Source organism: Salmo trutta, chromosome 14 (assembly GCF_901001165.1).
Source record: "Salmo trutta chromosome 14, fSalTru1.1, whole genome shotgun sequence".
NCBI lineage: Eukaryota > Metazoa > Chordata > Actinopteri > Salmoniformes > Salmonidae > Salmo > Salmo trutta.
In genome coordinates, this window is record NC_042970.1 from 55794926 (window position 1) to 55812673 (window position 17748).

The 17748-nt window shown below is 40.6% G+C and overlaps 1 protein-coding gene across 14 annotated transcripts in view; it reads left to right on the forward strand.

The window, feature by feature from the left end:
* ptprt (protein tyrosine phosphatase receptor type T) overlaps positions 1-17748 on the forward strand; it is a 515339-nt gene that overhangs the window by 117890 nt on the left and 379701 nt on the right. For all 14 annotated transcript variants that reach the window (XM_029776440.1, XM_029776442.1, XM_029776445.1 and 11 more), the window contains exon 2: positions 3403-3528. In XM_029776440.1, the coding sequence (XP_029632300.1) occupies positions 3403-3528 (126 nt within the window). The remainder of the gene's footprint in view (positions 1-3402; positions 3529-17748) is intronic.

Consider the following 17748-nt stretch of genomic DNA (forward strand, 5'->3'; position numbering starts at 1 on the left):
AAAACAGAGGGTTTAAACATATGGTGAAAGTGCTTGAGCCACGCTATGAAATCCCCTCGTGCACCCACTTCGGTATGAAGATCATGCCAGATCTTTATGAACAGGAAAATATCAAAATTGTTGATGATTTATGCAAGGCATCCTCTGTTGCCCTCACCACAGACGGGTGGACCTCCAGGGCAACGGAAAGCTACGTGCCTTTTTTTAGTTTTTTGGTCTTAATTTAAGGTTAGTGTTACAAATGCACGGAGGCTTGTTGTGCAATTAAACTGAACGGCTTTACTTGAGATCTACATGTTAACTCAGTCATCCAAAATAATGATTAAATTAAGATCCTACATCTGTATGTTTCGTTCATACAAGCGTTTCAAAGCCTGAAGAGAGAGATGCAAAACCAAGAAGCATTAACTCATTGACTGTTCAGTATTTTCTACCGGTGAGAAGCCTGTCCCTAAAGCGTATCACTGACCGTTCATGAACCCAGAGTGCTTGTTGTGGAGACGTAGACAGATTTCATTATCAAGGAACTGTATCCTCTCTCAGCTGGGTAATGCTCATGAGGTCACACCGTAGCAAAATGGTTTACGGTAGTTTCTCCCCATTTTATTTGGTATTCTTCCGTTTGGTGCTTGAACACTGAACATGTCCGAGCTTGTAGAACCTTTGTCCACTGCCTGGCTACTTATCTTACCTACAGCCTTCTCTCCTCTCCACAAGGTGATGGATGGGGATAGATTGGCTAGGGGAAATGGATTGTGGGACTTGGGCTGATGAGGTTTAAGAGTGTTTGCGAAGTGGAAAAGGTAGAATTAGTAGAGGTTGAGGGAGCGGCTAAATCGAACGAGCTGTGTGTGTTATTAGAGGCACCCTTGTTAGCCTTATTTTCTTGTGTAATTCAGCATGACTGGCGAAGCTGGATTAATTTCAAACGGGATGTGAGTGAAAGCGATTCTTTGTGTGTGTTTGTGTTGAGTCTGTATGTGTCTCTCTCACTCATTCAATCGGTCTACTCTGTCTTATGTCCTCGATCCTGTCCAAATGGATGGGATCTATTGACTTCAGGTGTGTGTGTTTGTTTTTCTGAGCCAGTGGCACAGTGACAACTAGAGAGAAACAAGTTGTTGGTTGTTTTCACTCAAGCAGAAAAAAAATACAAAAATGTGTCCCATTGAGTCATGCATTCTCTAATGAAACTAATAATATGGCTGCTTAGCCTTTGTCTGGACACATTTGACCTAAATTGGAAGACAAATATTACATGACAAAAACACTGTCATGATACTGTACATCTCTGTTGACTGCTATGTTAATGAAAGCTATATTTGGCTATTATTCATGCCTATTGGAGTGAAAGTAATAGCTTTAGCATCCGAACCGTATATTAGCCTGCCTAGCTCAGAAATGCCGCCGGGGGATACAAGAAGAATACACACAGTATGTTAGTAAACGCTGTAATTAAATCTTAGATGATGACAGTAAATTTTATGGGAGCAAAGCAAACTAAGATCTTATCTAAGTGAACAGAAAACAGATGCTTTAGCTGAGTTTGTCCCCATTGGTGTATATCATGCTAGGCACTGTCAGTTTCGATTTAAAGTGGGTATAAATGTAAGGTTCTAATTATCCAAAGGGTATGATTGGGGCTCCAGGAATGGATGAAAGACTGGAATGTTTTAGAAGGGTCTTGAGTATGATCACAAGATGGGTGCATATCGTTATCTTTATCAACACTAATACTCAACTTAACCAGAAACCACTGATCCAAATGAATGAGCCCTGAGGATAATCTGTCCAAAAAGCTTATCTTTATAAAGAGCTATGTAAAGATTACTTGAGAAATTCAACATTCAATCATCACTCGTTTTAAATATACTGTACTGTAGCCTAGTGTCCATTTTCTTTACCTTTTCTACCACAACAACATTTCAAAACTGATATTTCCAAATATCTCTTTGTTGATCATATCATCTTAAAATTCAACTAAACTAGCTAGCAAACTCACTATGTAGTTGCCCAAAATGGCCAAAATGTTAAATTAATTAAAATTAAATGCACATTAATTACAGTACAGTTGTAATCTGCCAGCAATACATATTAATTGCAGGGCCCCTAATTCTCAAATGAAATCCTGAAGTGCAAACACTTCAATTTCTTCTCTGGCAATTTTTTCTAGCGTAAACAACATCCTTTTTGATTGGCGACTGTGAACACATTCTAACGCCGCATTCTAACTCCCCATTCATTGCCCTTAGAAACATGCCTCTCAGTTCAGTAAAACCTTATTGATGAAAGTGCTACATGGGAAACTCTATTTGATAAACAATGTCTCGACAAAGAGCCTAAAGAAACTCAGCTGCTGGAAACTTCCCAATTATATCTCACTGTCTACTAGCATTAGTGATGAAAAGCCCCCATTTTTACGCTCCTCTCCTATTTGCAGATGTGGGTGCAGGTTGTAGCAGCAGCTTCAACTGATAATGAAACGGTTGCTTATCTGCTGTGGGCAACTTATCAATAATGGATCAAATTGGTAGGCAACATTAATTAGAGGAGATGAAGGGCTTTGGCTTGTTTTTCTTGTCACTTTACACCCCCCCCCCCCCCCCCCCCCCCCCAGAAACAGACACGACGCTGCGATGGTGGTTGTTTGACACTTTTGATATGGAAAGTGAAAAGTTATTTGTTATGTAGTGTCCATATTAGGACAGCCTCAATCTCAGTAGTGAGATTAGGGGTTTTGATTAGGAAGACTGGATTTATTGACGTAGAAATAAATGTTTGGGACATTTCAGAATGGACATAATGTGGTGTTTTTTTTGGGGGGGGGGGGGTTTAAACCCAAGTCATAATCTATCATTGACACCAACTCCCCTCTCATTTTAATTGAATAATAACCCATTCTTGTGCTCTGATTTTCCCATTCAGTAAACAGGCAAGTCATTAACTGCCAATGAGTGTTTAGTCCTTGGCTTATGCAATTTTATAAATTAGATTAAAACCAGAAGCAAGCTTTTCATTTAATTGGAAAAAATATATCCATTCATGTATAATACAATAACTGTATTCCTTGCCACAGTAAACTGTCAAGTCAGCACAGCCTAGATCAATCGATCCACGCTCAAAAACACTTAAACTATGGGTGTAATTGAAAAAAAACAGAGATAAAACACAAAAAAACTAAGAATTCCCTTTGAATCCTCTCATTGCAATTAAACCACGCATCTCAAAGAGTACATTTAATTAGACCGAGTTTAGTCTTGCTTTCTCAATCCATGGCTTCTGGCTAGCATGAAGCCTAATGCGCTGGAAAATCATTATTTAGCGGGGATGAAATAATGATGTGAGTATATGGCTTTATCGTGTTTACATATGCAACCCTTCTCTTCTCGTCGTGTCCTACAGGCAGCTGTTCGTTTGAAGAGCACTACAGCAGCTGTGGCTACAGTGTGGCCCTGGGGACCAATGGCTTCGCCTGGGAGCAAGTCAACACTTGGGAGAGGCCCACTATGGACGCGGCTGTTCCCACAGGTACACAACGGGGCTTCCTCCTCTCTCCTTCCTTTATTTTCCTCTATCTCCTCTCCTCACCCCTTCTTTTTGGATGTGTGTGTGTGTGTCTCGCTTTCGTCAGCTCTTCTTTCTTTCTTGTCCTCTCATGGACAATTATATCTGTATTTTGGCTCTCCTCCGCTTTCACGCCCTCTCTCTCTCACCCTCTCTCTTTGTTTCTCTCTGACTGATCACCTATGGTAGGGATGTCAGTGTCAGTTCCCCAGCTCCATGGGGTGCCTTCTAGTGTTACGCCACTGACATTAATCCAGTTAGCAGTTGAACACACTGCAACTATGTAACAAATGGCACCTTATTCCCTACATAGTGCACTACTTTTGACCATAGCCCTAAGGGTCTTCCTCTGGACCCTGGTGAAAAAGTAGTGAACTATTTATGGAATAGGGTGACATTTGGGACACAGACTGCCAGTACTGTATTAGAGGCTTGTTATATTTGTCTACTGTGCTGACTGCTGAGCAAATTTCATTGAAGATCGCACACAGAAGGCATATGGGGCAATTTTTTGCATTTGGTGCAAATTCAGGTCGTGTGAAAATCAGAAGCGCCGAGAACAACATGATCAAAGTCTCATTTTTTCAGCATGGCAAAACAGGGCACTTCAGATAAAAATGTGAAAAAAGGGCTGTATAAATAAATAAACAACAGGAACCCATTACACCCATATTCCTTCATATCTGTGTCATCAGGATAGGAGTATCTAATCAAAGGCATCACTGCATGTGTTAATGTGGAGGTAGGTACATCATGTGTCTGCCCTTCTGTGTGTTTCACCCACAACAGCTGAAATGCAAGAGGGACAAGCATCTTCACTGATTGTGCATGGCATTTCATACAATGTTCCCGTTGGACAATGCTGGACACAGTAGGCTCTACAGAAAAAGAGAGTGAGAGCAGTGAGGCTCAGAGACTCAGGGGGGCTCAGGTGATGAGGTTATTCCCATCAGTGCAAGCTGTCCTGCTTGTTACCAGGGCTCTTTCACCGCTTCAAAAGGAGTGCCGTTCCGAGGGAATGGTTCAGTTGTGTTTTTCTGTGTTAGTTTTTTTCTCCTTCCTTTTATAATGCTCATGTTTGGCGCCAGGATATTACCTGGGATAGGAGATCTGTTGGTGGTGTTAAGAAGAGGTTGAGCAGTCACACAAAGTCTCTCAGACAGACCAAACTCCTTAGAATATTACTTGAAAGGCACAGATGACACGCTGAGTATAAGAGCCTTATCAGGTCTAAGCTCTTTTCAACTCAACTTTCCCACTACTACTCTACGGTTGAGGCATTTTATGGTCAGTTCTATTCTTGGAATAAAGGGGACCTGTCTACTTAAAGGTGTTCAGTCCTGGTGTCAAGACCAAGACGCAATATTACTTTCTGTCTCTGTGACTACTGAAAGTGTAAGGGCCGGTTTGCCGTATAGAGATTAAGCCTAGTCATAGACTCAAAAGAGCTTTCAATGGAGGTCCTCCACAGAGAATAATTCTTAGTCCAGGACTAAGCCTAATCTTCCTAATCTGTGTCCTGGAAACAAGCCCTATGAGTGCAGATTAAAGTTTGGGACAGTTGATTACTAATGCTTGACTAGTATGTGATAGTTGTTGACTCCAGGGAATAAAGTAATATTCTTGCACTCTGTATGCTGTTCCCATCATTGAGTCTTAATTTTCCCTTTGTTGATAGTTCACTCTTCACACACTCCAAATGGCACTTTAAATTGGTGGCCGCGGTGGGATTTGTCTCATGTCTCTCGGGGAAATGGGCAAGGTTTCTTCTGTTTGCATGGCGGACTTTGTGTGCGATAGTGCTTCTCAAGAGAGGGGATATACTAATCACTGGCCAGTAGCTACACTTAGAGTCCTTTTTACACCTCTACAAAAGCAGTATCTAGTGTATAAGGTACAAATAAATAACACTGTGACGTGACACGTTTTGTTGATTCGTTGCCGTTGTCAGAGATTGACTGCAGAGTGATTGCGGACAGGGAGTTTCGGAATTGTTGCGTTCGCCGCCCATTTGCACGTCTCTCTGAAATCTGCTCCCACATCTATCTCCATTATTAACTCTTCAAGTGGAGCTCTGGCTGAAAAAAAAATTGTCTGAACCAATCACCAGAAACATGGCTGAGGACCGTCATTTTGATGTGACGTGTTTACTCGACGGGGGAAACTGTGGAGTTTGAAGCCTATGCCAAAGGACTCTGGGATTAGTAATGGACATTTGAATTATAGGTTGTCAACAGCCCAGTTGCATTAATTCCTTGTGTTATTGGTCTGTGTAAGTCTGATGAGGGTAAAGGGGTTAAATTACTCATCTACTTGTTTTGTTCTTGGTGATGATTTGAGTGCTCTTGCCTGACTTGCAGACTTGATTGTGTTTCTGATTTGAGCGTGGCAGGCGGGCGAGGGTTGGAAGTGGAGAGGGAGCGGCATTGATAAGAAATTGACAGGGAAAGGGTCCACAGGCACTCTCTCACGCTCTCTCTCTCTTCACATACAGTGACCATCTCCTTTCAATGGAGGGAAAATTACTACTCGCCATACTCACGGGACCTCTTAACCAGACACGGTAACAATGCTGATTAGATAAGCAGGACGGTTCACAACTCACCCTTGCTTTTTTGTGCTATTTTTAAGAGTGTGCTCCTAATCTCAGCTCGTTACCTGTATAAAAGACACCTGGGAGCCAGAAATCTTTCTGATTGAGAGGGGGTCAAATACTTATTTCCCTCATTAAAATGCAAATCAATTTATAACATTTCTGACATGCGTTTTTCTGGATTTCTTTGTTGTTATTCTGTCTTTCACTGTTCAAATAAACCTACCATTAAAATTATAGACTGATAATTTCTTTGTCAGTGGGCAAACGTACAAAATCAGCAGGGGATCAAATACTTTTTTCCCCTCACTGTACATGACTCTTGGATTTTACTTGGCCTGGGTATGATTTTCTTCATAAATCCTCTTTCATTAGAAAACCAAACAACAGCAACTGGGCACCCACATTTGTGGCTTTTTGTTTGTGGCTTTTTGCTTGCAGAGGTAAGTCATCAATGTCATCAATCAGAGTGTCCAAATAAAATTATTTCCATTCGCTTTATCACTCAACAGTGAGTGTCTAATAAAAAACGCTATTGCTCTCAGACAAATAAACATAAAACCTATAAGGGGTTCGTTGACTGCAAGCGGTCTCATGTAGATGACCTAAACCCGACATTCAAAGAAAAAAGAGGCGGGGGGGAATTATCCCAGGGCTCTGTCTAGGAAACCAACTGTAGGTACACATCCTTCTCTTATCTCCTAGTCCCAGCACACTGTCTCACAATGACAGCTACCTCGCAGACTCTAATTTATTCAGGGTTTACTCAAGAGGTGATAATCCATTTATCTTCATAATAATGTGCTCATTAGGGAGAGTGACACTCAATCCAGCTGGGATGAGACCCCATGGATCTGCGGTATCCGCCGGGTACTGGTGCAACTTCCTGACTTCAGTGATAATGAATAACCCATTCGATTTGACCTTTGGCCGTAACTCTGCCTCCATTATGGCTCAGGTGAATTCTGGGGGCGACTGTTAACCTCTCTAGGGCAGGTGGCACCAAATCGTCCCACCTACGTAACAGCCAGTTGAATCCTGTGGCGCGATATTCAAATACCTTAGAAATGCTATTACTTCAATTTCTCAAACATATGACTATTTTACAGCATTTTAAAGACAAGACTCTCGTTAATCTAACCACACTGTCCGATTTCAAAAAGGCTTTACAACGAAAGCAAAACATTAGATTATGTCAGCAGAGTACCCAGCCAGAAATAATCAGACACCCATTTTTCAAGCTACCATATAATGTCACAAAAACCCAGAAGACAGCTAAATGCAGCACTAACCTTTGATGATCTTCATCAGATGACACACCTAGGACATTATGTTATACAATACATGCATGTTTTGTTCAATCAAGTTCATATTTATATCAAAAAACAGCTTTTTACATTAGCATGTGACGTTCAGAACTAGCATACCCCCCGCAAACTTCCGGCGAATTTACTAACAATTTACTAAATTACTCACGATAAACGTTCACAAAAAGCATAACAATTATTTTAAGAATTATAGATACAGAACTCCTCTATGCACTCGATATGTCCGATTTTAAAATAGCTTTTTGGTGAAAGCACATTTTGCAATATTCTAAGTAGATAGCCCGGCATCACAGGGCTAGCTATTTAGACACCCAGCAAGTTTAGCCTTCACCAAACTCCGATTTACTATTAGAAAAGTTTGATTACCTTTCCTGTTCTTCGTCAGAATGCACTCCCAGGACTTCTACTTCAATAACAAATGTTGGTTTGGTCCCAAATAATCCATAGTTATGTTCCAACAGCGGCGTTTTGTTCGTGCGTTCAAGACACTATCCGAATGGTAAATAAGGGTCACGCGCACGGCGCATTTCGTGACAAAAGATTTCTAAATATTTCATTCCGTACATCGAAGCATGTCAACCGCTGTTTAAAATCAATTTTTATGCCATTTTTCTCGTAAAAAAGCGATAATATTCCAACCGGGAATCTGCAATTAGGTAAACAGACGAAAGAAAATACAGCATGGGGTCGACTCGGGCACGCGCCTAAGCCCTTTGTCCTCTGATCGGCCACTTGGCAAAGGCGATAATGTGTTTCAGCCAGAGGCTGCCTCGATATCGTTCAGCTTTTTCCCGGGCTCTGAGAGCCTATGGGAGCCGTAGGAAGTGTCACGTTACAGCTAAGATCCTGAGTCTTCAATAAACAGAGGCAAGAACAACAACACCTTGTCAGACAGGCCACTTCCTGCATGAAATCTTCTCAGGTTTTTGCCTGCCATATGAGTTCTGTTATACTCACAGACACCATTCAAACAGTTTTAGAAACTTTAGGGTGTTTTCTATCCAAAGCCAATAATTATATGCATATTCTAGTTACTGGGCAGGAGTAGTAACCAGATTAACCTGTTATGGCTAGGGGGCAGTATTTTCACGGCTGGATAAAAAACGTACCCGATTTAATCTGATTATTAGTCCTGCCCAGAAACTGGAATATGCATATAATTATTAGCTTTGGAGAGAAAACACTCCAAAGTTTCTGAAACTGTTTGAATGGTGTCTGTGAGTATAACAGAACTCCTATGGCAGGCAAAAACCTGAGATGCTTCTGTTCAGGAAGTACCCTGTCTGAACATTTCTTGCCCTTCTTTATTATCTCTATCGTTTACAAAGGATCTCTGCTCTTACGTGACACTTCACACGTCTCCAATGAGGTCTCATAGCCCGGGAAAAACAGGAATGACGTAATTCAAAGCCCTGGCTGAAACAAAGGAGAGCAAAAGCTAAGTGGTCACTCAATGGTCTAAGCCTTAGGCGCGTGACACGCCCCGCCCCCGGCTTTCGGTTTTTTCCTCAGTTTACAGACAGGCAGATTCCCGGTCGGAATATTATCGCTTCTCTACGAGATAAATTGCATAAATATTGGTTTTAAACAGCGGTTGACATGCTTCGAAGTACGGTAATGGAATATTTAGAAATTTTTTGTCATATTTTGCGTCATGCTCGTGGCCGAGATTTAGCGTTGGGATAGTGTCTAGAACGCACGAACAAAACGTCGCTGTTTGGATATAACGATGGATTATTTGGGACCAAACCTACATTTGTTATTGAAGTAGAAGTCCTGGCAGTGTATTCTGATGAAGAACAAGCAAGGTAAGAACATTTTTCTTATAGGAAATGTGATTTTGGTGAAGGCTAAACTTGCAGGGTGTCTAAATAGCTAGCCCTGTAACGCCGGGCTATGTACTTACATTATTGCAAAATGTGCTTCATCCGAAAAGCTATTTTAAAATCGGACATATCGAGTGCATAGAGGAGTTCTGTATCTATAATTCTTAAAATAATTGTTATGCTTTTTGTGAACGTTTATCGTGAGTAATTTAGTAAAATCACCGGAAGTGTTCGGTGGGAATGCTAGTTCTGAACGTCACATGCTAATGTAAAAAGCTGTTTTTTGATATAAATATGAACTTGATTGAACAGACATGCATGTATTGTATAACACAATGTCCTAGGAGTGTCATCTGATGAAGATCATCAAAGGTTAGTGCTGCATTTAGATATGGTTTGTGTTTATGTGACATGATATGCTAGCTTGAAAAATCGTTGTGTGATTATTTCTGGCTTGGTACTTTGTTGACATAATCTAATGTATTGCTTTCGCTGTAAATCCTTTTTGAAATCGGACAGTTTGGTTAGATAAAGGAGAGCCTTGTCTTTAAATAGCTGTAAAATAGTCATATGTTTGAAAAGTGTAAGTTTTCGGATTTAGAGGAGTTTGAATTTCGCGCCCCGCCCATCATTGGATATTGGAGCAATCGTTCCGCTAGCGGAACGTGTAGATGTAAGAGGTTAAATCGGGTACGTTTTTTATCCGGCCGTGTAAATACTGCCCCCTAGCCCTAACAGGTTAAAGGGAGTGCTCCTACTCTCAGTTTGTTATCTGTATAAAAGACACCTATCCACAGAAGCAATCAATCAATCAGATTCCAAATTCTCCACCATGGCCAAGACCGAAAAGCTCTCCAAGGATGTCAGGGACAAGATTGTAGACCTACACAAGGCTGGAATTGTCTACAAGGCCATCGCCAAGCAGCTTGGTGAGAAGGTGACAACAGTTGGTGCGATTATTTGCAAATGGAAGAAACACAAAAGAACTGTCAATCTCCCTCGGCCTGGGGCTCCATGCAAGATCTCACCTCGTGGAGTTGCAATGATCATGAGAACGGTGAGGAATCAGCCCAGAACTACACGGGAGTATCTTGTCAATGTCTCAAGGCAGCTGGGACCATAGTCACCAAGTAAACAATTGGTAACACACTACGCCGTGAAGGACTGAAATCCTGCATTGCCCGCAAGGTCCCCCTGCTCAAGAAAGCACATATACATGCCCATCTGAGTTTGCCAATGAACATCTGAATGATTCAGAGGACAGCTGGGTGAAAGTGTTGTGGTCAGATGAGACCAAAATGGAGCTCTTTGGCATCAACTCAACTGGCCGTGTTTGGAGGAGGAGGAATGCTGCCTATGACCCCAAGATCACCATCCCCAACATCAAACATGGAGGTGGAAACATTATGCTTTGGGGGTGTTTTTCTGCTAAGGGGACAGGACAACTTCACCGCATCAAAGGGACGATGGACGGGGACATGTACCGTCAAATTATGGGTGAGAACCTCCTTCCCTCAGCCAGGGCATTGAAAATGGGTCGTGGATGGGTATTCCAGCATTTCAATCACCCAAAACACACGGCCAAGGCAACAAAGGAGTGGCTCAAGAAGAAGCACATTAAGGTCCTGGAGTGGCCTAGCCAGTCTCCAGACCTTAATCCCATAGAAAATCTGTGGAGGGAGCTGAAGGTTCGAGTTGCCAAACGTCAGCCTCGAAACCTAAAATACTTGGAGAAGATCTGCAAAGAGGAGTGGGACAAAATCCCTCCTGAGATGTGAGCAAACCTGGTGGCCAACTACAAGAAACGTCTGACGTTTTGCCACCAAGTACTAAGTCATGTTTTGCAGAGGGGTCAAATACTTATTTCCCTCATTAAAATGCAAATCAATTTATAACATTTTTGACAAGCGTTTTTCTGGATTTTTGTTGTTGTTATTCTGTCTCTCACTGTTCAAATAAACCTACCATTAAAATGATAGACTGATCATTTCTTTGTCAGTGGGCAAACGTACAAAATCAGCAGGGGATCAAATACTTTTCCCTCACTGTATCTCTGTGTAAGGTTATTTTGGTGGCAACAGGGAAATGTTCTGATACATATGCACACTTTCAAGCATGCGCATTGAGCGAACACACATGCACACACACAACCACACACACTTCCAGTCTGTGTGAACTTTCCTCCTCTCCCCTCACACTGCCCTACCAAGACTCCGGTGATAGCCTTCGAGACTGGAAGAAGGGAATCATAACTCGCATCAATTTTGTTTTGACGTTCCCAGGCACTAAGAAATCAAAGTGGGCCCATCCTCAGAGCGACGGGCTGCCAATGAAACCCTGAAGAGAAACCTTGTCTACAGCGGTCTGATGCCAGGCTCAGAGCACTCCTTCACTTCCCCCCTTTACTCCATCACAGGGGACCCCACACCTCAGAATCTCCCTTCCCAATCCTCTTTATCTCTCTTTCTCTCTCTATTTCTCCATCTCTCTCTTGCTGTCTCTCTACTCTCTTACTCCTCTCTCTGTCTGTCTTTCTCTCCTCTTTCTGTCTCTCTCTCTCTCTCGCTCACTCTACCTCCCTCTCCCCCCTCTTTCTCTACCTTATCCACTCTCCCTTAAGTCATCACAGCCGATGCTGACACGTGATTTTCACTCAAGCGTAGTCAGTGTGTGACTCCTCAGCTGACTTACTTACTGTGCAGTATGTTGTATAATGTCTTTTACAGGTGCATAGGTTTCAATATAAGATTCATAGAATGTTATGTGGGATGTGCACTAGAAGCATGTAGAATGCTGTTTTTGTCTGTGGGTTTGGTATACAAAATGGTAGATACCCTTGTGCACCTAAACTCAGGTTATTAAGGAACAATATCTTAGTCTGACCTCAGTATGACAGCAATACAGGGATCCATTTCCGGAAACCTCACTCCCCAAAGAGATTCATTTATATATTGATCCAGCCTCAAAGAATGTAGTCAATTAATTCCATTGTTGGAGGATTTTGTGTTGTGAAGTGTGGCCTGTAATAGCAATTACAATAATTGGAATTGTATTATCATCACACAAAGATAAGTTTCACCACAGATGAATTCCAGATGGGTGTTGATGGTGAGATTAACTCAGTGATGATATGAGTGTTTAGATCTTTGAAAAAAATCTTCATTTCATTGTCATTGAAGAGATAGTATTGTGGTTTGAAATACAAGATCAATTATAGTCTAATACCAGATTTGACTAGGTTGCACTTCAACCAATGGAATAGTTCCAAAAGTGCAAACTCTGCCCATCTGGCACTTCACGCAGGCTCAATGAAATACTCAACATTTTTTAAAGTAAAACAACTACTATTTGAACCCAGGTCTGCCATACTATGGTTGTAGTTATGGCATCATTGTTAGATTGTATCTTGAAAAAATGTTGGCTAATGACTGGTGTGTGCTATAAGAAGGTGTGGTCCATTGAATGGCAAAGTTCTTCTCATAACACAGAGAAATCCTGCTCTTTCCCCATCATGACAGCCCACTATCTCAGGCCTATATTAGACTTTGCAACCCCCAGGCCCTTAGCACTATTTCAATGAGGGGTTCTAACTGACAACATATCCACTCCTGGAGTCGCTTCGTTTCTGCTGGGGTACCTTAAGAGCTCACTGTACAACCAATGAGATGCCACCATTAGTATGCACCCCGCTCCAACTGCCCCGCAGCCATATAACAATATTCCTCTTGTGTGACATGGGGCTAGAGCACCCCGCCAATCTCAAAGGTGTCTAGGAAGAATGGGCAGCATAAGTCACTCAGCTACCATTGTTAGACTACAAAACATTTAAAAGCCACATCATATGGAAGGAATCGGTCCCCAGAGAATATAATACGTTTTACGGTGAGAAAGGGATGGCATTTATCAAATCAAATCAAAGTTTATTTGTGACATGCACCAAATACAACAGGTAGACCTTACAGTGAAATGCTTACTTACAGGCTCTAACCAATAGTGCGAAAAAAAGGTGTGTGTGTGTGTGTGTGTGGGTAAGTAAATAAATAAAACAACAGTAAAAAGACATTTGAAAATAAGAGTAGCAAGGCTATATACAGACACTGGTTAGTCAGGCTTATTGAGGTAGTATGTACATGTAGGTATGGTTAAAGTGACTATGCATATATGATGAACAGAGAATAGCAGTAGCGTAAAAAGAGGGGTTGGCGGGTGGTGGGACACAATGCAGATAGCCCGGTTAGCCAATGTGCGGGAGCACTGGTTGGTCGGGCCAATTGAGGTAGTATGTACATGGACGTATAGTTAAAGTGACTATGCATATAAGATAAACAGAGTAGCAGCAGCGTAAAAGAGGGGTTGGAGGGGGGGGCACACAATGAAAATAGTCCGGGTAACCATTTCGTTACCTGTCTTATGGCTTGGGCTAAAAACTGTTGAGAAACCTTTTTGTCCTAGACTTGGCACTCCGTTTATGAGTCGACACGCTGATAACAACTAAGTGTTGTATGGTGGGAATGAGCTCTGTTGATATTAAGAGGCCGCTTTAAAGGAAAAAGTGCATAAGTACATTTAGCATGGATATTCCATTGAATCCTTTATGTTTCCCTGTTGGTTTATAGAAGTAGGCTACGTGTATATTATACTGATATGTTTTTAAATGATTAATTAACATAGTATTATGGGGCCATATCTTGAGGATAGGTTGAAAGAAATGACTCCTGTGGTGAAATGTAGTCTGTGTTGACCATCTCACTGTCTTAGTCTTTCATTGCTAACTACTCATAGGTTGCAGTAAAAATGTAATATTAAGAGTGTCATCATCAGAGGTAGAACCAACCCCATCAAAGTATACGTCTGGTTTCATTTGACCTGGAAGACAATCTGGACCAGCCATAGAGAAACAGTCAAACTGCCAAAGCCAATGCCCTACTTAGCCATCACTACATTCATTAATACAAGTGTGTTCACCATAGCCTGCGCAAACCCACTGCATCAGAATACTACATGCAAAACGAGTTAGCGTGAGTAGTAGCAACCCTGAGTGATACAGTGCTAGTGCGAATGCTTGATAGCTTTAATTATACATAATTACAGTTCTTGACAGTTCTTGATATTACAACCCCACATTAAGTAATTAAACAGAAAAATAATGAATGTTATTAATATAATCAGGTTTAATTTCCAGTTATAGTTATGCCGTTAGGGATAAATCTAGTGTGATTGGCTTGTTCTGACTGGGCTATAGACAGATGGTTTGGCCTTAGCTGTCTCCATCACCGGCCTCTATGGACAGTAGCGGCCGTGCTGCTCTGAGTAACTGACTATCTGTGCTTGTTTTAAAGAGGTCTGCATGTCCCCCCAGGTGAACAAGTACAGTTTGTCTCTCCCTCTCCGCTCATTCACTGTCTGCACCACCACCACTACAATATTCCAGTCACACAAACACACACACGCATGCACGCACGTATGCACGCAATGACAGAGACAGACATAGACACAGGTACAGAAACACGCGCTGTATACCCACTTATTTTTCAGTGGGCATTGTGTATACTTACTTATTAATCCCCATGATTTGTATTAAAGTAGTGTAGTGGAGGTATATGCTGTATCAATTAATAAGGCTGATGGAACAGATAAGAATGTTTTAGCTTAAAATGTATAAAAAATCTTATTTATTCACATTTTCACCGCAGCAATGTGCATACGGTGGTGGTCTAGTGTGAATGTGAAAATTAATGAGTTGCTTTGCGGGAAAAAACATGTGAGCGGTTTCATGGACAGAGATGGAAATATCTGTTAGAAATTGGGAAAGAGGGGAGATCTAAAGATGCAACTATCATGGGTTGCTAATATGACCAGGATAATGCCTTTGGCTGCTAGATAATATGAGGAACTCTTTCAAATAATTGCCTCCACGTTTCTATAGTGGGATTTTGGCTATAGGTTACTTTGAAGCAAGGTAAGACATGTCTCATAGTATGAAGTCAAATGTCAAGGTTTCAAACAATTAAGGAACAGGAAAAATATAGTGACGCTAATGATAGACCTAACCGTCTTCTGGTAGATGGGAAGGCTTTCCCAAAATTAAATGTTAATTAGCCATAAAGTAGCCTATGCTTACCTGGCAGAATGATATCATGATTATTTGTATTAATCCAGTGGCCATTTGTCTTGCAAACTCCATCTCATGTGCTACAGAAACACCACTAACCAAACAACAGTACTAGGTGCCTGCACACATTAATTAAAAGTTAACTACACTCAAAAATCAGTCTCCCATCATGCATTTATTTATTTAATTTCTAGAGTAGAAACAGTTCCTCTTTTTTTCTGAATCTGTTCAGTGGCAGTGAAATAAATGCACGGTGACGTGTGGGACTTAAATCATGCTTAATGAAACAAGTGTTTGCAGCGTTGGCTATCGCTCTCGGCGATAAAGAGGACGGTTTGGCACAGAGTTATGGAAGGGAGCTCCTCCTTTCACTTTGGAAGATTAACATGATGGAGAGGAGGAGGTGGAGGACTCTGCAAAAGTGGGAATCGTTTTGGGAAGTAGTTTCTGTGAGAGGGAAATATTCCATGCCTCTCACTCTCACCTCTTGTGCTGTACCCATAGAGTTAGAGGACTCTAGATGGATATAGCCTGTTTTAGCATAGATATTTCCATTGAGGGCTTCCACCATTTTTTAAGTATTCATCTGGTTGGGGATTCCTATGGGTTGGGAGCGATCAACAAATGATCAGAGCATTGTCTTCTCCAAATTGGGTTGCTTATGGTTAGTAAATGGCTTTAAGCTATATCACCACAACAATGATACAATAAATGGCCCAGCACTGCAGGTGGTGGTAAATATTAGCCAATATTAGCTTCATGCTCGTTTCAAATACAAAAGAAGAAGGAAATGTACTACTTTACAATGGAGATACACTCAAAAATAAATCATAAGATTAACGTATTTTAAATTCCAGCATAATCTAAGTGTTTCCATCAAATATAATTAAATCATACAAATCCCAAATAAATTCAATGAATAATATTAACTTGACTTAAGTGGTTCCATCATATGTAATTAAATCATGTAAATCCAACATAACTATAATTATAACTATAATAACTATAACATTACTATAATTTGCTGCTGTTGAACCAATCCATGTTAGTTGTGCCCTTTGCAATTTCGTGTCAAAATTCCATCCAGTGACATTGTGTAAATCATACTCAAACTGGTTAAATAAATCCACCAAGTCAGACAAAAGGTACCAACATGTAATGCAGTTCCTTCCCACATAACGTAACATTCAGACAGTGCATTTAACAGAGGTAGTAGCGAGGATTCAGTTGAAACAACTTCTAACACATATTCTGTCAACTGCTCCCTTTATCTTCCCAGTAGGTGCTCCTTCAAATTGGGCAGATGCAGGCAACGGTTGACAGGTTTGGCAGATATGGTGTTGATATCCGAGGTTGGAATTCATTCTGTTGTCCTTTTGGTACCTCTTAATCTAGCCTACATGTTGAGTCAATGTAATACACAATTACTAATTGCAACAAAAAATGTCAAAGGCTTAGCTTTAGGACTATGAAAGTGACTAGTTTGTTCTTAAATCTGCAATCTGGATCCCTGCACAGTGTCATTGAAGATCTTGATCATTTTTCTAGCCTCTCTGGATTAAAACCTAAATATGACAAGTGTACCATATTACGTATTGGATCATACATTTTTTTTGTTTACACTACCTTGTAGTTTACCAATAAAATGGGGGTGGATGGTGAAGTAGACATACTTGGTATTTACATCTCAAAAACTATAATTGAATTTACTACAATTAATTTCAATAGAAAGTTAGCAAAAATAGATATGATTTTGCAACCATGGAGGTAAATACTTGTCTATTTATGGAAAAATAACATTAATTAACTTTTTGGTCCTATCACAGTTTACTTACTTACTAATGGCACTGCCTAGTCCAGATGACTTGTTTTTTAAATCATATGAGCAAAACATATTTCATTTTATTTGGAATGCTAAGCCAGACAAAATTAAACATGCCTATTTATATAATGAATATGAATTTGGGTGGGCTAAAAATATTAAATATTAAAGCTTTAAACCTCTCTCTAAAAGCTTCACTCGTGCATAAATTATACTTAAACCGAAAATGGTTCTCCGATAGATTATTAAGAAAAGCTCATCCTTTGTTCAAAAATTGCCTTTTTGCCTTCATACAGGTTACAATTTCTAATTTCTGACAAATTGAAAATTACATTTTGTTTAAAGTATCACCCTTTCTTAAACAAGCCATTTCAGTTTTATCCGCCAGAAAAGATGGAACAAATATTACAACAAATGTTATGGTTAAACTCAAATATACTTATTCATTAAAAAAAAACTTCATGGATTTTTTTTTTTACAAATTTAATTACATTTTTTAATGG